The 23311-nt window shown below is 38.6% G+C and overlaps 1 protein-coding gene and 1 long non-coding RNA gene across 2 annotated transcripts; one reads left to right on the top strand and one right to left on the bottom strand.

Annotated features, from left to right (window-relative positions):
- The first annotated feature begins 7577 nt into the window (after positions 1-7577).
- LOC122024301 lies at positions 7578-9930 on the top strand. The gene is made up of 2 exons (XR_006123388.1): positions 7578-8697; positions 9694-9930. It is a non-coding gene; the product is annotated as an uncharacterized LOC122024301 (long non-coding RNA).
- Positions 9931-20868: 10938 nt separating this feature from the next.
- Positions 20869-21627, bottom strand: LOC122022952. The gene has a single exon (XM_042581054.1). The coding sequence runs from the start codon at positions 21625-21627 to the stop codon at positions 20869-20871; it is 759 nt and encodes a 252-aa protein (XP_042436988.1).
- Between the last annotated feature and the right edge of the window lie 1684 nt (positions 21628-23311).

Here is a 23311-nt window from a genome sequence, read left to right as displayed (position 1 = left end):
GAGCGACTGATTTGTTAGGACTCATACATAGTGATGTATGTGGCCCTTTCAATGTCGCTGCTAGAGGCGGTTATAGGTACTTCATCACATTTACTGATGACTTCAGTAGATATGGTTATGTGTACTTGATGACACATAAGTCTGAATCCTTTGAAAAGTTCAAAGAATTCAAGAATGAAGTACAGAACCAGCTTGGCAAGAGTATTAAGATACTTCGATCAGATCAAGGTGGAGAATACCTTAGCCATGAGTTTCGTGACTACCTAGCTGAATGTGGGATTCTATCCCAACTCACTCCTCCTGGAACACCACAGTGGAATGGTGTATTCGAAAGGAGGAATCGTACCCTATTAGATATGGTACGATCTATGATGAGTCACACAGATCTTCCAACATATCTATGGGGATATGCTCTAGACACGGCAGCTTTCATACTCAACCGAGTTCCATCAAAGGCCGTGAAAAAGACACCATATAGGATATGGACTGGGAGAGATGCCCAGGTGTCTTTCATGAGGATTTGGGACTGTGAGGCTTACGTACGACGTCAAGTCTCAGACAAATTAGGACCCAAATCCGACAAGTGCTATTTCATCGGATATCCCAAGGAAACTAAGGGATATTACTTCTACATTCCCAGTCAGCACAAGGTAGTTGTGGCAAAGACTGGGGTCTTTCTAGAAAGGGATTTTGTTTCTAGAAAGACTAGTGGGAGCGCGTTCGATCTTGAAGAAGTTCAAGATGCGAACAATAGCACTAATGCCTCGATGGAAATTGAATTGGAACCACAAAGTGTTGTGGATGATGTTGTTCCACAAGGAGTTGAGGAACAACAACCAGTTCATGTAGACATACCTCTTCGCAGGTCTGATAGGGTACGTCGTCAGCCTGAGAGATACTCATTTCTCTTGTCTGACCATGATGACGTTGTGCTCATAGAGGATGAGCCTACCACCTATCAGGAAGCTGTGATGAGACCAGATTCCGAGAAATGGCTAGAAGCCATGAGATCCGAGATGGAATCCATGTACACCAACCAAGTATGGACTTTGGTTGATCCACCTGAAGGGGTAAAACCCATAGGGTGTAAGTGGGTCTTTAAGAGAAAGACTGACATGGATGGACTTATCTATAAGGGTCGCTTGGTAGCTAAAGGTTTCAAGCATATTCATGGTATTGACTATGATGAAACCTTTTCTCCAGTAGCGATGTTTAAGTCCATTCGGATCATGCTTGCTATTGCAGCCTACCATGACTATGAGATATGGCAGATGGATGTCAAAACCGTGTGTCTGAATGGAAACCTACTCGAGGATGTGTACATGACACAACCTGAGGGTTTTGTAGATCCACAGCATACAAGCTGCATAGGTCCATATATGGACTAAAGCAAGCATCTCGGAGCTGGAATCTTCGATTCGATGATGCAATCAGTTTGGTTTCATCAAGAACGAAGATGAACCTTGTGTCTACAAGAAGGTTGTAGGAGACATAGTTGTCTTCCTCATATTGTATGTGGATGACATACTACTCATTGGGAAGGACATCCCTATGCTTCAGTCTGTCAAGACTTGGCTAGGGAGTTGCTTTTCAATGAAGGACTTAGGTGAGGCATCCCGCATTCTAGGGATACAGATCTATAGAGATAGATCTAAGAGATTGTTTGGCCTAAGTCAGAGTACATACATTGACAAGGTACTCCTTCGGTTTGCCATGCAGAATTCCAAGAAGGGATTTCTGCCGATGTCACATGGCGTGAGTCTTTCGAAGACTCAAGGTCCCTCTTCTAGAGAGGAGAGAGATCGCATGGATCAGATCCCTTATGCCTCAGCCATAGGATCGATCATGTACGCCATGCTATGTACTCGACCTGATGTCTCGTATGCTTTGAGCATGACGAGCAGATACCAGTCAGATCCAGGTGAAAGTCACTGGATAGCGGTCAAGAATATTCTTAAGTACTTACGAAGGACTAAAGAATATTTCTTGATATATGGAGGCAATGATGAGCTAACTGTAAAGGGTTACAGTGATGCCAGCTTCCAGACCGATCAGGATGATTACCGATCGCAGTCAGGGTTCGTGTTTTGCTTAAATGGTGGTGCTGTGAGCTGGAAGAGTTCGAAGCAGGACACAGTAGCTGATTCTACAACAGAGGCCGAGTATATTGCTGCATCAGAGGCAGCAAAGGAGGCAGTTTGGATCCACAAGTTCATCACTGAACTTGGGGTGGTTCCTAGCATCGCTGACCCAGTTGAGCTCTATTGTGACAACAATGGAGCTATAGCACAGGCGAAGGAACCTCGCTCACACCAGCGGACCAAGCACATACTACGGCGCTTCCATCTCATTCGAGAGATTATCGACAGAGGAGATGTGAAGATTTGCAGAGTACCTACAGAGGCTAACATCGCAGATCCCTTGACCAAGGCTTTGGTACAGAGGAAGCATGATGGTCACACTAGGTCATTAGGCCTTAGAGTCTATACTGATTGGCACTAGTGCTAGTGGGAGATTGTTAGTTAGATCCCTAGAGCCAATCATTTGATGATTGTATGGACTCATTGTATCATATTCTTGTATATTAATAAAGGCATTTGTTTGGTTATTATACTTATTTGTATTAGTGCCAAATAGACTAAGTATAATAGCGTCCTTGAGTAGAAGGTTCATACCTATATCAATCGATTAGTTGAATCGATAGTGAGATGATATAGGGAACACTACTCTAAATCATTCCTAGTCGAGTATTAACATTCAGGGACAATGTTAATACAATAAGACTAGCATGTAGGTCAGCTCGATGACTTGATCTCACAAGTCATGGATATAGAGATATCAAGCTGACACATGGGTATGCATTAGAGAATGTATACTGAATGAACCGCCATGAGAAAGTATCATGGATCGTTATATGAGTGTCATATACTTTCTCATGTGGCTATTAGTATGACTATTAGTCCTTAGACCTGAAGTCACCATGGATCCCTACATAAGGAGTTATGTACTTTGGTTTCGTCAAACGTCACCCGTAACTGGGTGGACTATAAAGGCGATTACTGGGTATATAACGAATTATGTAGAGGGATGTGAGTGATGTAGATGGGATCTATCCCTCCCATATGACGGGAGTGACATCGGTATTCTTGATAAAGTGAGGCCACTAAGTGCATGGCCATGCCCAAATGAGTCAACATTAGATGTTGAGCTCATTTGATCGAGTGAGTCTACTTGGAGTTCAAGATTTAGATTGATTAGAGGATGACACGGTCTATGCCTCATATTGATCAATCTAGATGTCTAGGATAGAAGGGCAATGTCTCATATATTGTGAGGAGTCACAATTAGTAGTCACAAGGTGATGTCGGATCTCGACATTCTTGTAACATGGGTAGTAATGATGTGTTGCTAGATACCGCTCATTACTTATGCTCCTAAATGGGTTTAGGGCATTGCCAACGTTACAAGAACCTATAGGGTCACACACTTAGGACGATGGAGATTAGGTTCATATGATGAACCAAGAGGATTAGATTCATTTGATGAATCAAATTGGATTAAGAGTAATCCTAATTGGGCTAACTTGAGTTCGACTCAAGTTGATTCATGTGTTCAATTAGTCTAATTTAGATTTTGACTCATTGAATCAATTTAATTTAATGAATTAGATTCATTATATTAAGTTGGCTCGAATCAAATGGTTAGATTAGATCAACCATGGTAGAGATTGAGTCAAGTTTGACTTGACTTGAGAAGGAAGACCAAAGGTCAATTTTGAATTCACCTTTTGCCACCTCATTGGTGAGTTGGCATTAGGTGGACCAATAATGATGTTCCACATCATCATGGGTGCCACCTCATGGAAGTTACAAAGTCATTCTCTTAATGGCTTCATATTAATTGCAATTAATGCAATTAATTTGTGAGTTTTTTTTTTGAGAGTGGCCGGCCACTTTGTGTTGGAGTGGGAATTCATTTTTCCATTCAAGTGGTGTAACTCCTTCTCCTTCCTTGGGTTCTCTCCTTGCTCTCCCTCCTCTTCCTTGCCGTGACCTATCAAGGTGCTAGCACACCTTTGTTTAGGTTTTCTCCATCAAGAATTGTTCATGTGGATACTTTTAGAGGACCGACGCTTGACGGTCTAGAGATCCGGCAACTTCTTGGACGAGCGGGAACGCGAAGGGCTTCGCTACAAGGGTAATGATCTTAACTTTAGTGTAGATCTAAAGTTTTTACAAACTCGTACAAGAAAAAGGTTTTTCGAAAAGTTTTGTTTACGAATCTTTGCACGAGATCCATGGCTTTGGGTAACTCGGGGTTTCCGCGACGCGAAAAAGCGGTTTTCGCGGCCCGACGAACCCAACATATACATAGTGATGTATATGGCCCTTTCAATGTCGCTGCCAGAGGTGGTTATAGGTACTTCAATACATTTACTGATGACTTCAGTAGATATGGTTATGTGTATTTGATGACATATAAGTCTGAATCTTTTGAAAAGTTCAAAGCATTCAAGAATGAAGTACAAAACCAGCTTGGCAAAAGTATTAAGATACTTCAATCAGATCAAGATGGTGAATACCTTAGCCATGAGTTTCGTAACTATTTAGCTGAGTGTGGGATTCTATCCCAACTCACTCCTCCTGGAACACCACAATGGAATGGTGTATCTGAAAGGAGAAATCGTACCCTATTAGATATGGTGCGATCTATGATGAGTCACACAGATCTTCCTATATCTCTTTGCGGCTATGCTGTAGACACAGCAGCCTTCATACTTAACCGTGTTCCATCCAAGGCTGTGATAAAGACACCATATAGGATATGGACTGGGAGAGATGCCCAGGTGTCTTTTATGAGGATTTAGGGTTGTGAGGCTTACGTTCGACGTCAAGTCTCAGATAAATTGAGACCCAAATCTGATAAGTGCTATTTTATAGGATATCCCAAGGAAACGAAAGGATATTACTTCTACATTCCCAGTCAACACAAAGTAGTTGTGGCTAAGACTGGGATATTTCTAGAAAGGGATTTTGTTTCTAGAAAAACTAGTGGGAGTACGTTCAATCTTGAAGAAGTTCAGGATATGGACCATGGCACTGAAGCCTTGATGGAAGTTGAACTGGAACCACAAAGTGTTGTGAATGATGAGATTGTTCCACAAGGAGTTGAGGAACAACAACCAGTTCAAGTAGATCTACCTCTTCGCAGGTCTTATAGGGTACGTCGTCAGCCTGAGAGATACTCATTTCTCTTGTCTGACCATGATGACGTTATGCTCATTGAGAATGAGCCTACCTCCTATCAAGAAGCTGTGATGAGCCCAGATTCTGAGAAATGGCTAGAGGCCATGAGATCCGAGATAGAATCCATGTACACCAACTAAGTATGGACTTTGGTTGATCCACCTGAAGGGGTCAAACCCATTGGGTGTAAGTGGGTCTTTAAGAGAAAGACTGACATGGATGGACTTATATATAAGGGTCGTCTGGTAGCTAAAGGTTTCAAACAAATTCATGGTATTGACTATGATGAAACTTTTTCTCCAGTAGCGATGTTAAAGTCCATTCGGATCATGCTTGCTATTGCAGCATACCACAATTATGAGATCTGGCAGATAGAAGTCAAAATCGCGTTTCTGAATGGAAACTTGCTCAAGGATGTGTACATGACATAACCTGAGGGTTTTGTAGATCCACAGCATACTGACAGAATATGCAAGCTGCATAAATCCATTTATGGACTAAAGCAAGCTTCTCGGAGTTGGAGTCTTTGATTCGATGATGCAATCAAATAGTTTGATTTCATCAAGAATGAAGATGAACCCTGTGTCTACAAGAAGGTTGTTGGGAGCACAGTTGTCTTCCTTGTATTGTATGTGGATGACATATTACTCATTGGGAATGACATCCCTTTGCTTCAGTCTGTAAAGACTTGGCTAGGAAATTGTTTCTCGATGAAGGACTTAGGTGAAGCAGCCTGTATTCTAGGCATAAAGATCTATAGAGATAGATTTAAGAGATTGCTTGGCTTAAGTCAGAGTACATATATTGACAAGGTATTACTACGGTTTGCCATGCAGAATTCCAAGAAAGGATTTCTGCCATGTCACATGGTGTGAGTCTTTCGAAGACTCAAGGTCCCTCTTCTAGAGAGGAGAGAGACCGCATGGATAAGATCCCTTATGCTTCAGCCATAGGATCTATTATGTACGTCATGCTATGTATTCGTCTTGATGTTTCATATGCTTTGAGCATGACGAGCATATACCAGTCAGATCCAGGTGAAGGTTAGTGGATAGCGGTCAAGAATATTCTTAAGTACTTGAGAAGGACTAAAGAATATTTCTTGATATATGGAGGCGATGACGAGCTAGCAGTAAAGGGTTACAGTGATGCCAGCTTCCAAACTGACCAAGATGATTATAGATCGCAGTCAGGGTTCGTGTTTTGCTTAAATGGTGGTGTTGTGAGCTGGAAGAGTTCGAAGCAGGACATAGTTGCTGATTCTACAACAGAGACCGAGTATATTGCTGCATCAGAAGTAGCAAAGGAGGCAGTTTGGATCCGCAAGTTCATTACTAAGCTTGGGGTGGTTCCTAGCATAGCTGATCCTATAGAGTTCTATTGTGACAACAATGGAGCAATTGCACAGGCTAAGGAACCTCGCTCACACCAGCGGACCAAACACATACTACGGCGCTTCCTTCTCATTCGAGAGATTATCGATAGAGGAGATCTGAAGATTTGCAGAGTACCCACAGAGGCTAACATCGATGATCCCTTGACCAAGGCTTTGGCACAGAGAAAGCATGATGGTCACACTAGGTCATTCGGCCTTAGAGCCTACACTGATTGCCACTAGTGCTAGTGGGAGATTGTTAGTTAGAGCCCTAGAGCCAATCATGTGATGATTGTTGTATGGACTTGATGTATCATATTCCTATATATTTATAAAGACATTTCTTTATGGTTATTATACTTACTTGTATTAGTGTCAAATAACTAAGTATAATATCGTCCTTGAGTAGAAGGTTCTTATCTATATCAATCGATTGGTTGAATTGATAGTGAGATGATATAAAGAACACTACACTTAATCATTTCTAGTCAAGTATTAACATTCATGGACAATGTTAATGCGCTGAGACTAGCATGTAGGTCAACTCGATGACTTGATCTCACAAGTCATGGATATAAAGATATCAAGTTGACACATGGGTATTCATTGGAGAATGTATACTGAATGACCCACCATGAAAAAGTATCATTGTAAAATACGGCAACAAAATAATAATTAAAAATAGGATTATTTGACAATACAAAATACGGCAACAAAATAATAATTAAAAATAGGATTATTTGACAAATAATTTTATTAGAATTTTTAGAAAATTTGAGAGATTTTCTAAGAATTTTTCAGAGCTTGTTTGACGTAGGTTAAGGAGATAAATTATTATGTCAGGATAAAATTTATTTAAGTTACCTGATTTAAACGAGGAAATTTTTAATTTCCTTAAATATTTTCTTTTACCTTTTCTTTAAAAACCCTCCCGTGCCCTCACCTTAATCACCTAAAACCGTCCTCTCCCTCTTACGACGCCGAGCAGCGCCGAAGCCTCCTTCTCCTCCCCAACCGACGCTCCGAACCCGTTTTCCTTTCTCTGCGCGAAACCAATCACCGCCGCTCGCCACCCATTGTCATCACCGGCAGAGCTTCCCTTCTCCCGTCGCCGCCGATCCTCGCCTCACGAGCGCTGCCCTCCTACCCCGATTCACCGCCGCCCGATTGACGACGGGCTCAAGCACCAACACGGATCTATCATCATCTCCTTTGTGTTGTGCCCCATTCCAGCATGACCAGCCTCCCGATCCTGACATTGCTGCTGTGCTGACGCAGATCCACCCAACACCGTGCCTAGCCTTCATAGTTTTTCCCCTTTCTTCCACTCTCGCTCAAACCGTCGCCAAATGTCTATGGTGTAGCCAACATCGATGCTCTAAATCCTTTGCTTTTGTTCCCGTAATCAAACATATCAAGGGTGTTGATTTGAAGGTTCTAGTGGATTCTCTTGCCAACTCTACTGCTAAGGCACAAAAGCGCATCCTAGATCACAAGCACTAAAAAGAAGAGGCCCTTAACATTCGTGTAATTAAAGGCAATGAAGCCAGGGAAGTTGAGAAGGAATTGCTCTATAAGATCGAGGAACTAGAGAAGTAAAGAAACCAGCTGGATGTTGAACTAATGAAGGTTAATACATCTCTGGCAGCTGTGACTGCAAGGTTTAAGAAAATCAGAGAAGAGAGGGATTAGTTTGATGAAGCAAACAGCCGGATTGTCCTTAACCTGAAAGCCATGGAAAATGAGCTAGCAAATCTGTTGCTTCATGTAAAGTAGAAGCTGACATTGTCCATGTTTCGATTAATTTCTTGGAAGATATATGGAAGTTTCAATCTTCATACACAGAGCTAAAAAGAAGCAGATCAGTGATGAGCTGGAGAAAGTGCATTTGTGGACAACCTGAAGCAATTGAATGAGAGGTCAGAAGTGGTGCAAAGTTCAGATGCATGATAAGATATTTAAAAAGTCAAATCCCAAGAAACTTCTTGAAGAGGAATACTTAGCAACTGAAACAAAAGACTTAGATTTAAGAAGAACATCTCGACGTGGGATTGTTTAGCATGGTCTATAATAAAGGTGAGTACTTTTTGCTTTGTCTTTTTTTAGTACTTTGATCTTGGTGCATGAACTAAATTGGATAAGGACTGTTTACCTTGACTCCACTCTTACTTTCCTGCCCTTGATACTTCCATGCAATCTTTGAGAAATTCGTTCCATATCTATACAGTCTCTTGTTGTTGTCCATGATCAGTAGCAGATACTAGATACCATGTCTGTATGCTTTGACTGTTATTTATTTATATATTATGTTGAGCATGCTGGCTTCATGTAGCATACCTGTTTCTGCTTATATATATGATGACTGTTGCATTGTTCGCATCATGTCATTGCATGCATGCCGCATCCTCGGCCACTCAAGAGAGTGGTAGCTGGAGTTGATGCCGCTTGTCCTGTCGTGCCGCACTCGGCCATTCGTGTGAGTGGTAGCTGGAGTACGAGCAGCAGGGACCCCGTCGCAGATGTAGCTAGTTAGCTACTATGCAACTGTCCCCTCGACCATTCGTGTGAGTGGTAGCTGGAGTGGTGTACAGTCTGTCACTGACCCGGCCTCTCGACTATACAGGGGTCATGGTGCAGAGAGGTGGGCGGGAGTGACCATCCGTGCATACGCTGTTGTTATTATATTTGTTCTGACCGCTGCTGTCTATATATGCTGTTATTGCTTACTTACTGTCGTTGTTCACATATGTTGATATGCTTACTTGTGTTGAGATATGTTCTTGTTGTAGATGTCTAGTCATTGAAAATTGGTATATACCTTGCTTATTACCTCTGTAGTTATGAACAGTAATGTAGCAGATTAGTACCAGTTCTGACCTACTATACCTAGCCTAGGATATGGTTTCAGGTATGAGCATTTGTTTTGGTTCTTTTGTAGTATCTGCTATTTCTGTATGAGACTGTATACTCTTGGCTCACTTTCTAGTTATATGTTATGTTCATGCACTATCTCTTTCCTTACCCGCTGAGTTCCAATACTCACCACCCCGCAAAATGGTTTTCTTTCGCCAGGTAACAGGTAGATGAGTCATGGATGCTTGGAGAGTCCCAGCTGCCAGTCCCACGACACACTCGAGGATAGTTTCTTTTTCTGGTTTTGGTTGCTAACGCTATTTATGTTTTGGTTTTGTGAACTTGGTATTGTATGCTTCGATAGGGATTTTGGAGTCCCGTCTGGTGGTTGCAGGTAATTTTTGTTAGTGTCATTGTTAGTTTTACGTTCGTATCATTTTATGTCTTCCGCTGCTATGTGTTTACGTTCAGCCATGTAGGCTTATTAATTGCGTGGTGATGTTGTTTATATTTTGTATATATATATTCCAGCCGAGTGTGGCTGATGTATAGTTTGTATGTAGTAATGCTTCAGATTGTCACCCGTACAGGGGAGTTGTTGCCGAAATTTCTTCGGACAGGGACTCCTCCGGGGCGTGACAATCATGGATCGTTATATGAGTGTCATATACTTTCTCATATGACTATTAGTATAACTATTGGTCCTTGGTCCTGAAGTCACCATAGTTCTCTACATAAGGAGTTGCATACTTTGGCTTCGTCAAACGTCACCCGTAATTGGGTGGACTATAAAGGAGATTATTGGGTATGTAACAAATTATGTGGAGGGATGTGAGTTATGTAGATAGGATATATCCCTCCTATATGACGGGAGAGACATCATGATTCTTGATAGAGTGAGACCACTAAGTGCATGACCATGCCCAAGTGAGTCAATATGAGATATTGAGCTCATTTGATTAGAGTGAGTCTACTTGAAGTTCAAGATATAGATTGATTAAAGGATGACATGGTCTATGCCTCAATTGATCAATCTAAATGTCAAGGATAGAAGGACATTGTCATATATTGTGAGAGTCACAATTAGTAGTCACAAGGTGATGTTGGATCTCAACATTCTTGTAACTTGGGTAGTAATGATGTGTTGCTAGATATCGCTCATTACTTATATTTCTAAATGGGTTTAGGAACATTGCCAACGTTACAAGAACCTATAGGGTCACACACATAGGGCAATTAGATGGAGATTAGGTTCATTTGATGAACCTAGAGGATTAGGTTCATGTGATGAACCAAATTGGATTAAGAGTAATCCAAATTAGACTAATTGAGTTGGACTCAATTTGATTCATGTATTGAATGAGTCTAATTTAGATTATGACTCATTAAATCAATTTAATTTAATGAATAGAGATTCATTAAATCAAATTGACTTGAATCAATGGTTAGATTTGATCAACCATGGGAGATAAATGAGTCAAGTTTGACTTGACTTGAGAGGAAAGATGAAGGGTCAAGTTTGACTTGATCATATGCCACCTCATTTGTGACATGGCATGGGGTCAGCCAATGATGGTGTTCCACATCATCAAAGCTAACTCATGTGTGTGCCACCTCATGAGGAAAACTAAGAGCCACGACTCTTGGTCTTCCATGAGTGGTCGGCCACTTAAAGGGGATTAAGGGAGCAAATGAATTGTGAGTTAATTCTATTCAAGGCTTCTTCCTCCTCCTCTCTTCTTCCCTCTCCCTCTCATCCTTGCCGTGACTTCTAAGGGTGCTAGCACACTCTTAGTTTGTTCTCTCCATCTCTTGTTCGTGTAGATACTTCTAGAGGTGTGTCCGCTTGAACACACTTGAGATCCGAAGAACCTTGGACGAGCGGGATTTGCGAAGGGCTTCGCTTCAAAGGTATATCTCTTGACATGTAGATCTAAAGTAGATCTAGAGTAGAAAAACTAAGTACATGAAAAATTTTATCTTCGCACGGATCCAATGGCTAAGAATTTCGGAGTTTTCGCAACGCAAAAGGCAGTTTTTGCGGCTCGGAAGTTCTAACACAAAGATGACTGCCCAAAGCTCAAGACGGAGAAAGACAAAGGACCAAGGCGATCCAAGCACAAGAATCTCAAGGTTACCTGGGATGAAAGCTCCTCATTAGAATCCAAGATAGAAGCTTTCTTTGGACAGACACTGATGGTGAGTCACGAAGAATCAAGTAATTCAGAAGCAAACATCGATAAAGGGGGAGATACATTAGAAGACATCAACGATGAAGGGGAGAATCGAGCTTCAAATTTAATATGATAAGTGAGGTATGTCTTTTACCTCCTGATTATTTATATTTAGGCATATAAAATCTTTGTCTAAATCTATTTGTAAGCTTAAAATAAAAAAATGAACAATTGAAAAAGGAAAACCTAGAAATGAGAGTAGTTTTAGCTAAAGCATGCCCACTAGAAGAATTCGACAAACAAAAAATTGAAAATGCTAAGTTATAAGATAAATTATAACAATTGCAAAAGGGTGATGCATGTTCACATGTTCAAAATTTTAGAAATTTTCAAGAACTAAATTGATATTTCATATATCACAAGCGTCCAATTGCAAAAGTATCACAAAAATATATTCCCAAAAGATATCTTATTAATCCAGTAAGTAGGAACCTATACTAGGTTCCTAAATCATAATTTAAATAGATTTCTTTAATTTAATTAATTTTCTAAATTAGAATTACTTTACTTAGAAAAATATTTTTCGTGCAAACCTTATATTATAATATTTTGTTCAAAATTTTTACAGTGATAAGATGGTAAATCCTCTATTAGAATAAAACTTTTCAAACTTTTCTGATTGTTAATAAATTTTCTATGAATTTTTTACCAAAATATTAATTTTTAATATTAAAACTTCTAGAATATTTAATTATTGAAAAAAAAAATTTCAGGTATACATTCTATTTTACCTACTAAAAAAATTTTACATGATTTTTCAAGCTCAAAATCTATTTTTAACTCTTTTTTAGAAATACATCTTTATGAATAAAATAACTAATTTTCAATAATATTAATCTTAATTTTTCATGAAAACTTTATCGACATTAGATAGTTGTGTTTAACAGTGACAAAAGTTTTCAAAATTTTTAGAAGGTTAAAAATAATTTTGAAATTATTTTTAGCAAAATGAATTTTCCATTTTTAGAAATTCAAATTATTGAACAATAATTCCCATAATTTTTTTAAAAAATTGATCACTATTTGAGTAACCCTTAGAATATTTTTTAATTTTTCTTTCAATGAAGATCCCTATTTTTAATATGATCAAAGGGGAAAAATATGATTAAGTTTAGGGGGAGGAATAATTTTTTACAAATTGTGATAAATTGAAAATTAATTTCATATTTATTTATTTTACTATTTTGGTATAACCTTAACTTAACTTGGATTGATCTTTATCAAAAAAGGGGAGATTGTAAGTACCCCAGGTTTTGATATGATCAACCAAGTCAATTTAAGCTTTATGTATTTGATGTCTTGTGTCTGAGTGTGCAAGGACTGAAGAGCGTAAGAAGTCGAGCGAAAGATGCAATGGATGAAAAGGATGGCACAGGAATTGAGTCAACGGACTTAGTGCATCCGAGAGATGAGAAGCTACGGAAGAGTACACCGATGGAATGAGAAGGGTGTGCATGGTGCTTCCGAGGGATAACAAGTCGGAGAGGAAGACTACTTGAGGAGAAGACTGGAGTTGGATTTAGAATGAGATCAACTCTTGTTGGCTGGAGGATCACTCGAGTGATTAGAGAAGAAGTCGGACGAGTCAGTATGAAGCTAACTCATTTGGGCACTTGAACCAAGTCCAAGTGCTAGGACGTCCAAGTGCCTAGACTAGTCTGGGCACTCAGACCATCTTGGCACCAACTGGGTGCCCTTTCAGGACATTGCAATGTAGATCACTTTTGGGCCCACACCAGCAATGGTCTAGGTGTCCTAGAGGGGATAAAATTTTATCCCCAAACTATTGTATAGTGGATAAACCACCACACTAGAGGTGCCAGGATCCCCATCTAGGTGCTCTAAGATGCTATGTCTTCAAAATGGCTATTTTGACCAATGGACTATTAATAGAACTTTGGTCCTCTCAATTCAGACAACATTTTTCTCTGTACTCAAATTTCTTATTGTATTCTCCATTGTCTAAGCTATCATCATCTTGTATGATGTTTCTCTGCCTTCGACTTGTGTCTAAGAAGAGGTCTACTAGAAAAGCTTTATTTGTCTTGGATTAGTAACCTCCCCGGTTGCAAACCAAGTAAATTCTATTTGTCTCGTACTTTCTTTTATACATTTCAATTTTGTTTATTAAAGTGTTTTTATAACCTAATGTCAAAAGAAAGAGAAGGGTACCTTGATTTAAATTGCAAGGTTGTTCACCCCCCTCTAGCTAGCCAACGAAGGATCAACACGACTCGGCTAAAGAACTTTGGGAGACATTCCTAAAGCTACATGAAGGGACCTCAAAGCTTAAACTAGCAAGATGGGATCTGCTTCAAAATCGATTAACCAACTTCCTAATGGAAGAATGAGAAAAGCTGGCTCAACTGCATGCCAAGATCAAGGAACTGATCATCAAACTCAACAACCTCAAAGAAACAATAATGAATCGAGATTCATTGAGGTATGCCTTAAATGCATTTCCGAGAATACCGACATGGACATTTATAGTAGACTCTTACTATCTCTCCAAGGACCTCAAGGTAAGTACATTGAGAAACTTTATTTTTAATTTTCAAACTTCACGAGTCTCAATGGGTAGGTCTTAAAGACATAGAAAATTCAAATAACGACATCGCCCTAAAAGTTAAGAAGATCGAGCTACAGTCTGAATCATCTCTCAAAAAAAATAGAAGTGTGCATGGTAAAAAAATTTAAAAAAATTCTTTAAGTCTAACAATTTTGATAAGAATCAGGCCAACAAGATTCTCTGGGGAAAGAGGAAAGTCAGATGCTATAACTATCAAGAAGAAGGGCATATCAAGGATAACTGTCCAAAACTAAAAAGCAAAGAAAAAGGCAAAGAGCTAAGACGATCAAAGTATAAGAATCTAAAAGCTACCTGGGACAAATCATCATCATAGTCCAATATTGAGGCATACATCATACTTGCATTAATGGCAAGTCACCAAGAAGAAAAAAAATGATGAAAGCTCATCCAACATAAGCATCGATAGCATCGATGAAGGGGGAGTGTCGAACTACGAATCCAACACCATAAGTGAGGAATGACTCTTACCTCTTGATCAACTTTATGATACAATACAAATTTTATCTAAATATGTATGCAAATTATGCACCAAGTATGTTAATTTTAAAAAGGATAACATCTAATTAAAAGTTAACTTAGCTAATGCATACCATTAGAACACTTTGACAAAATTCAAACTGAAAATGGAAAATTAAAAGATAAAATAGAATTATTTGAAAAGAATTTCATGTAGAAATTTAAAATTTTCATAAAGTTTAAATTTTAGAAATCATAAAGGGCTTAATTGGTATTTAAAAAATCATCGGGGTCAAATTGTAAATGTGTCAAAAAAATATTCCTCAAAAATACTTGATAAATCTCTTAGATAGGAATTTATTTTGAATACCAAAATCTTCTAATCTATTAAATTAATTTTATATGTATGCTTAAATTTAATTTGGTAGTTAGAAAATTTAATTTCATAAATCTTCTGTTTAAATTTTCAACTTAAATTTTTTATGTAAAATTGAAGATACTGAATATTTTAACAAAAAAAATTAAATTAAAAATATTTTGATATTTGAAAAATGTAATTTTTTTGTAATAAAACATTATGTTCTCTATTTCTAGAAAATATTTTGAAATTTTTTAACCGTTATATAAATTATTAAGAAATTTTTCCCAAAAATAATATTTTCATAGTTAAAAATTCACAAAACTAGTTTTTGAAAAACTCAATTTTTTGTGGATAAATATTATATTTTATATTCTTAGAAAAATTAGCAAGATTTTTCGAAACCTATAAATATTTTTAATCATTAAATTTTAAAAATACATATTTCTATTCTAAAATATTTAATTTGATATGACATAAAATATTATTTTCGTGAAATTTTTTGTTCTGATCTGAATGATACTGTGTAATATTGATAAAAATTTTCAAGTTTTTTCACAACTTAAACTTAATTTCTAAATTATTTTTTGGCAAAAATAAGAAATATTTCTCAAAAATTATTTTCTGTGAAAAAATATTTCAATAAAAATATAAAAATTTATATACTTTACAAACACACCCTCAAAATTTTCTCATATTTTGTGCTATTATTTTTCTCCTATTTGTTTATGTGATCAAAGGGGGAGAAATTATAGGGAGTTAAGTTATTAGAGAGATATGACATGCATTATTTTTCATATTTATTTCTTGTACTAAATTGTAATTTTTCATATTTTGTTTTTAAAAATAAACATAGATTATTTTATTATTACTTTAACACTAATCTTAACTCGAATTGATGCACATAAAAAAGAGGAAGATTATAAGTACCCCTGATTAGTTTTGATGTAGTCAAATGAATTAAATTATGTCCTGTGCTGTTTTGATGTCTTTTATCTAAGTGTGCATGAACTTAGGAATACAAAAAGTCAAGCAAACACACACAAAAAAAGGAGAAGGATGATACGAGAAAATAATGGACGAGCTCGGTGCATCTGAGGGATGAGAAATTGTGGAAGAGTACACCAGTGGACAATATGTAACATGTACGGTGTATCCGAGGGATGAGAAGTCTGGGAGAAAACCTACTCAAGGAGAAGGCCAGAGTTAGGTGAGTGAGCTTAATTATAGACAGCCGGAGCACCACCCAAGCAAGCACGGAAAAGAGTCCATTCAGAAGAACAGTGCTCGAGGCGCCTCCAATGGCTTTGGAGGCGTCTCGAGCTTTGCTACCTCATTTGGGGCCCTAGGAGCCTCCAATGTGCCTATGGTGTCTCAGATGAACAATGTTGAGGTGCTTCCAATCACATTAAAGGCACCTCCGATGAAGCAGAGTTGTTGGCTGACCGTTATAAAGTGGATAAAATTTTATCCACTTATAGTCTCTTTGGATGGCTTTGGAGGTGCCTCCAAGCCACATCAGCACAACGATAACTTTTCCCAAGAGGCTATAAATAGCTCCTTGATGGTAGGAATTATTCAACAATCACTGTATTCAATTCCTAGTTAGTTTTTGAGCTTTCAAAGTTTGTAAGAGACTACTCCGCCTGCACGAAGGAGGTTTTTTTAATGGAGTTTTCAACTGCCTTCAATGAACAACCACCTAGGTTGTAACCAAGTAAAAAATTCTTTAGCTTTCTTACTTTTTTGTAATTCTTTTTATGTTATTATTTTTTTTATATAATATTGTGTCCTTGTTAAGTTCAATAGAAAGAGAATCTTTCTAACTTTTTTTTCGGGGCTATTCACCCCCACTAGCCGGCTGCCAACGATCTAACAACAACAACAACAACAAGTCTACGGGAGGTGACTAGTGAATTTGTGGAGTATTTTCATGGCTTGTTGGGTCAATCAGCACAATGTAAAGAAATAGATAGCTTGTTGCTTTTTCTGGCAAGCAGTTAAACACTACCCAAGCAACGGATCTTATCAAACCAATTGGGGTGGATGAAATCAAGAATGCTCTATTTGATAAGATTGGATGGGTACGGAGCAAAATTCTTCACCGCTACATGGGAAATAGTTAAGATAGATTTTGTCACTATAATTCAAGAATTCTTTCGGTCTAGTAAATTGCTCAGACAATGGAATTATACTTTGATTGCTTTGGTCCCTAAAGTGGATCATACTCCATGGATAGTGGATTATAGGCCAATATCATGTTGTAATGCTACAATGGAATCATACATTGATTGTGGCTCGTTTGGAGGAATTTAGGGATGAAGCAATGGAATCCTCATATTGGCACTTGTTGGTTTGGTTTCCCCTAACAATTCTGGAACTGGATCCGTGAATGTATTATTACATTTTCATATTCTATGAGCTAAATGGAGGCATCCACGATTTCTTCAATGGATGGTGAGGACTAGATCACTCATCTAACCTATGTCGATGACCTCTTAGTGTTTGCAAGATTTAATGTTACATCTATCACATTGATTGTGGCATGTTTGGAGGAATTTGGGGATGAAGCGGGTCTGAGAGCTAATCCCTTGAAATCTAACATGTATATAGCTGGAGTAGATAACACAATTGTTACATAACTACTTCAAATTATCAATTTCTAGGAGGGCTCTTTTTCTTTCAAGTATTTGTGTATTCCACTTACTATGGAGAAGTTACAAATTGCCAACTATGGGTCCTTGCATGATGCGATAACAAAGAAGATAATTGCATGGTCAAAGCACACATTATCCTATGTTGGACGTGTAGAGTTGGTCAAATCAATCCTCCATGGTGTAGAATGTTATTGGTCAAATCTCCATTCTTCCCATACTGTGCAAGGTGATTGATAAAATATATGGAATTTGTCGAATTTTCCTTTGGTCTTCCAAGCACCCACCAATCTCTTGGGCTAACATGTGTCTTTCCAAAAAAGAGGGAGGTTATGGACTTTGGGACTTATAAGCATGGAATAATTGTTGGTGCAACCTTAGGTCAAAGTTGACCTGGTTGACCAGACTCGAGTTGACTTGACTCGAGTTATGTTTTGATGTTTGACGAGTTATGTTTGACGATGTTTGGCGTGAACAGAAAAGTTGTATCTTGATGTTTGACAAGGATACAAGCTTGGGAGATTGTGGGTGCAACTCGTGGTCAAGGTTGACCTGGTTGACCCGAGGTGAGTTGACCTGACTCGGAAAAGTCCAAGCAGGGAGCTTGGCACGGGAGAAAGTCCAAGTATGGAGACTTGGCACGGAGAAGTCCAAGTATGGAAGCTTGGCACATGAAAAGACGGAGAGGGCTCGGTAGCTCGTTCTCCGGACTGTGGTCAGAGAGGGCTCGGTAGCTCGTTCTCTGGACCGGATGTGGAAAGTCCTGGTGAGTGAAGCCAGGTGAAAATCCTAGCGAGTGAAGCTAGGTGAAAGTGAAAGTCCTGGTGAGTGAAGCCAGGCAGTTAGAAAGTCCTGGTGAGTGAAGCCAGGCAGTTGGAAAAGTCCTGTTGAGTGAAGACAGGCAGTTGGGAAGTCCTGGTGAGTGAAGCCAGGCAGATTGGAAATCCTGGTGAGTGAAGCCAGGTAAAAACCCTAGTAAGTGAAGCTAGGTGAAAGTCTTGGTGAGTGAAGCCGGGCAAGGGAAAATCCAGATGGATCAAGGGTGATCGGACATCTGGTGTTGGGAAGTCCAAGTAGATCAAGGGAGTGATCGGATACTTGGCACGAAGAGGAAAGCCCAAGTGGGTCAAAGGGATTGACCGAACACTTGGTGGAGAATTCTAGCAGGTCAAGAGAGTGACCAGATGCTAGGAATGATGAACCAACAGGTCAAGGTTGACTGGATGTTGGTGTAGAAGCCTGAGGTTTAGGACTGGGGAGTTTGGATCGGTCTAGGGACCGATCGATGATACATCGATAGCCCGATCGGTCACCGCACCGATCGGTAACCATCCAAGAGTTTACTATAGGTTATCGATCGGTGCGAGACCGATCGGACAACGATCGAGGCGCAAGTTCGGTGAAGAAGCTGATCGGTCTACGGACCGATCGGGGTTCCTGATCGGTCTATGGACCGATCGGGAGCTTCTGATCGGTCCATGGACCGATCGAGACGAAACAAGCGAAGGCTTAGGAATGGATCGGTCGTGGACCGATCCACATAGACTGATCGGTCCACGCATCGATCAGTACCAGCTATGCACGCAACGCCAGATTTCTTCGTGTTTCTTCGCCTTCGCAGGTTATAAAGGGCTGCTGCTGCGAGCCTCCTTCCTTCTTCTTACTACTTCTTCTTCTTCTTGGATTAAAGCTTCGCTACGTGCTCGAGGTTCGAGCTTTGTTGAGATCGCTGCTTGGCGTGAGCTTCGATCGTCGATCACCGCGATTGGGTTGTGAAGTTGTCGCTCATCGCCTCCGATGAGAGAAGGCAAGCGAGTGTTGCATTCATATTGTTGTTTGTATTTGCTTCTTGCTTTCCTTGTACTCCTTTCTTGTTGTTACAAGTATTGTGGCGAGGTTTCTCCACCCACAAGAAGCATTTATTAGCCGGTTCTCCGGGGACTCATCCACCGACGGATTGATAGGCTTCGTCCACCTTACGGACACGCCGAGGAGTAGGAGTTTATCTCCAAACCTCGTTACATCGGTTTGTTTGAGGTTTGTCTTCTTTCCATTTCGTTTCTGTGTTTATTTTCCGCTGCGCTAACACGTTTTGTAGAAAGAAACGATGATTTGGGGTCGGCTATTCACACCCCCCTCTCTAGCCTCCGTACGAAGGATCCTATCAATAATATCTTATTATGCAAGACACTATGCAATATACATTCAAGATCAGTTGGTTCAGGGGTTGAACGGACAAGGGATGATAAACATGAAGCTAGTGGAATGATTTGTTGTTGAGAAAATGGGACAACCAACGCGTACTAGTTATTTTGGCCAAATGGACCCATGGTATCTTGGGCATAAATGATTTGGAGACTAGGAGTATTGCCCAAACATCATTTTAGTGTACCTTCTCATATGAAGGTAGCGATAGTAGACAAATTTGCATATAAATCTTACAAGAGTTGTGCATTGTGCCAACAGATAAATGAATCAAAAACACACATTTTCTTTGAGTGCCCCATTAATTGAGCCTTAAAAAACAAGTTGAGAAGATGACTTAACATTTGACATGAGGTACGAACAATTGGAAGACTAATGCATGTTTTCCAATAACATTATATCGGCAATCAATGCATTATAAAGGCATGATACCTAGCCGTTTCATATATGATTTATCTTTTATGGAAATAATGTCGTTTTTAGAGTAATATATATATATATATAAATAAATAAAAGATAAAACATATTTTTGAAAAAAGGAAAGTTGATAAGGGACCTTTTGATTTTTTTTTTTTTTAACAGGGGCATTCATTTGATATTTCTTTTGATTTAGAATGTCATTTTATTTTATTTTCTTTTTCTTTATTATTTTAGATAAAAATTAAAAGTGCATCTTTATTTTAAAAAATAAATAATATTTTAATATATTTTTATTATGGTACTAATTACACTCATAGCTTCTATAATATAATAATCAAATTAATCTAATTTAATTAAAATTATTATATATAAAATACAATTAAATTAAATATTTTTTATAAACTATTTAAAATTATTTAAACTTCAACAAAATCAATTTAATTTAGTCAAAAAAAAAAAACTCTATAAGGAAACTAGCTATTCATCAGAATTGGTGGTAGTAACTTCAATGCATCCTCCTCCCTGGATGTTCACCTTGTTTGTGCTCTGCACTTCGATCCTCAGCTTCTCCCAGACCAACTTGACCGTGCCGCGACCTTCCACCCTCAACTTGAAGTTCAAATCCCTGGCCATAAGGACGATCAGCTTGCACGTTTCGCACCTTTTGATGGTCCGCTCCTTGTCCAGGAACTTGCAGCAGCCGTCGACGCACTGCGGGCAAACGTCGTCCGTATTGCTGCTCTTGTTGGTATCCTCTTCCTCATGCCGCTTCTTGTTGCTCTTGCTGCTCTCCTCTTCCTCCTGTTGCCTTTTGCGGCCACTTTCCGCATTGTTGGTGTTGTTGTCGTCATCTTTGGCGTTGCTGTTGCTGCTTTTGCTGCGGGCGGCCTTAATGGATAGCCTGTTCCAGGCCTCCATGACGAACTTGAAGGCGCCGTCGGCTGCCGAGGAGGAGTTCTTGTCGGGGTGCGTGAGGATGGACATCTTGAGGAACTGCTCGCGGACCTTATGCTGGTCGTCCTCCCCAGGGCGGAGGCGGAGGACGGCGTGCCAGTTCTTCTTGGCGGCCGCGAGGTGGACCTCGTAGGCGGCGACGGCGCGGCGGATGCCCGGAAGGTCGCCGAACATGTCGCAGGCCTTCTGGGCAATGCGCTTGGCTCCCTCGACGTCGTTGGCCTTGAACTTGATCTCCGCAAGCTCCATGGCCCTCTTTGCATCCTCCCTGTTACAATCCATTTTGACCAAATCAGGAGATCTGAATCACTTGCATATATACAGAATCCTGGTGATATTAATTTGATGAATATTTCCCAGATGCACGATCACATAATAGCTGTGTTTCCGACAGAGATTCGAAGACGAAGAGACGTATTCAATTTGAAGGTGCAACTTTTCTTTATATGACCAAATGGGCAGCAACTGTCTGTTAGAAAACGTAATCCGACAGAAAAGCAAGTATTAAAGTTCTTGATTGATTTAGTTTGTGTATACAATGTATAGAGACATTACAGTGCTCGGTCGATGGATATGGATCAAATTTGATCGAATTTCGTATCCATCCTCATCCTAATTTATTATATACATTTTCATCCTCATCTTGATGGATATTCAATTTTTCAATTTTTATCCTCATCCTTAATTATACTTCATATCCTATTACCAGATACAATTATATTTTTTCAAATTTGAATTATTTCAGTGAGACTATAAATATTTATCAAATTCTTAAAAAAATAAGAAGATAAAAAATATAGATAATTTTTTTATATATTATAATTTAATCTAATATTCTGGTCGGGTATGAATTTGATTCTACTAGACCCACTTTCATATCTGAACTTAAAAGTCTTCATATCTGATTATTTAATCAGGTCTAAAAAAATCCCTCCATACCCTTCTCGTTCAGGTTAGGTATCAGATCTCCTATTGAGTTCCAAGGAAATTATCATCTTTAATTGACAGATTAACAAAAAAGATGTTAATTGACAGATTAGTAAATGCAAATTTTATTTTAATAATTAATGTATCCTAATACTAATTTGGTTTGTCAAACAGGTCAATCCATGATGGGTCGGCCATTTGGCGAGATGAGACAGGCTAATCTGTCAACCTACTAGCCTACTAAAAAATTAAAAATTATATAGAAAAAATTAAAATCTAGTTAATCCTAATCAATCAAATATGCTAGAATGAGAAATTTATTTTCTCCTAGGTACATTTCTTTTTAAGTTACTCGTGAATCTCTTCTATTAGATTTGTACTATCTGATTTTATAGATGAGTTTATTTTAAAGATGAAAATTGACCAAAAATTTGCTGTTTTAGTTTAGCTTTTTATTCTAAATGTTCACGCACTTTATAATTTGTATTTTTTTTTATTTTCTCTAATTCATGTACTATTTAATTTGTTAACTCTCTTATAATTTTTTTCTTAACCCACGGGCCATCCAAGCCCTCCATGGGCTGACCTTGGCAGGTCACAGACCTAGTGGATTAGTTCACCTAGACCCATCTTTAAATGAGTTGATAAAATTTTAATTCAACTCACCAATCTCACAAGTTGGACCCAAACTGACAACTCTAACAGGAGGCCTCTAACATTGAGTTGATTGCTAGCCTATTGAAACATTATTTGGATAACTGCTTAGTGAATATATTATTAATTTGATCCTTTACAAAAATATAAGAAACATATAATAGTTGAGTTGCCATACATTTTTATACTTAAAAAAAAAACCTTCATTTGTGATTAAATTTGTAATAAAAATTTTAGAAAAAAATCGATGAAAAAAATTTTGTAATGAATTTTGTAACAAAAAATTTTTTTTTGCAAATAGGTCGTCGCAAAATTTTGCAACAAAAACAAGAAACTCTTTGCAAAATTTACAATGAATAATATTTTGTCACATAATTTATTGTAA

This window comes from Zingiber officinale, chromosome 9B (genome assembly GCF_018446385.1).
Source record: "Zingiber officinale cultivar Zhangliang chromosome 9B, Zo_v1.1, whole genome shotgun sequence".
In the NCBI taxonomy this organism is placed as follows: Eukaryota; Viridiplantae; Streptophyta; class Magnoliopsida; order Zingiberales; family Zingiberaceae; genus Zingiber; species Zingiber officinale.
The sequence above is the reverse complement of the archived record's forward strand: the minus strand, read 5'-3'. Positions and strand labels throughout refer to the sequence as shown.

Coding starts and splice junctions, on each gene's coding strand:
- LOC122022952 (XM_042581054.1), bottom strand. CDS start 21,627: ATGGATTGTAACAGGGAGGATGCAAAGAGGGCCATGGAGCTTGCGGAG.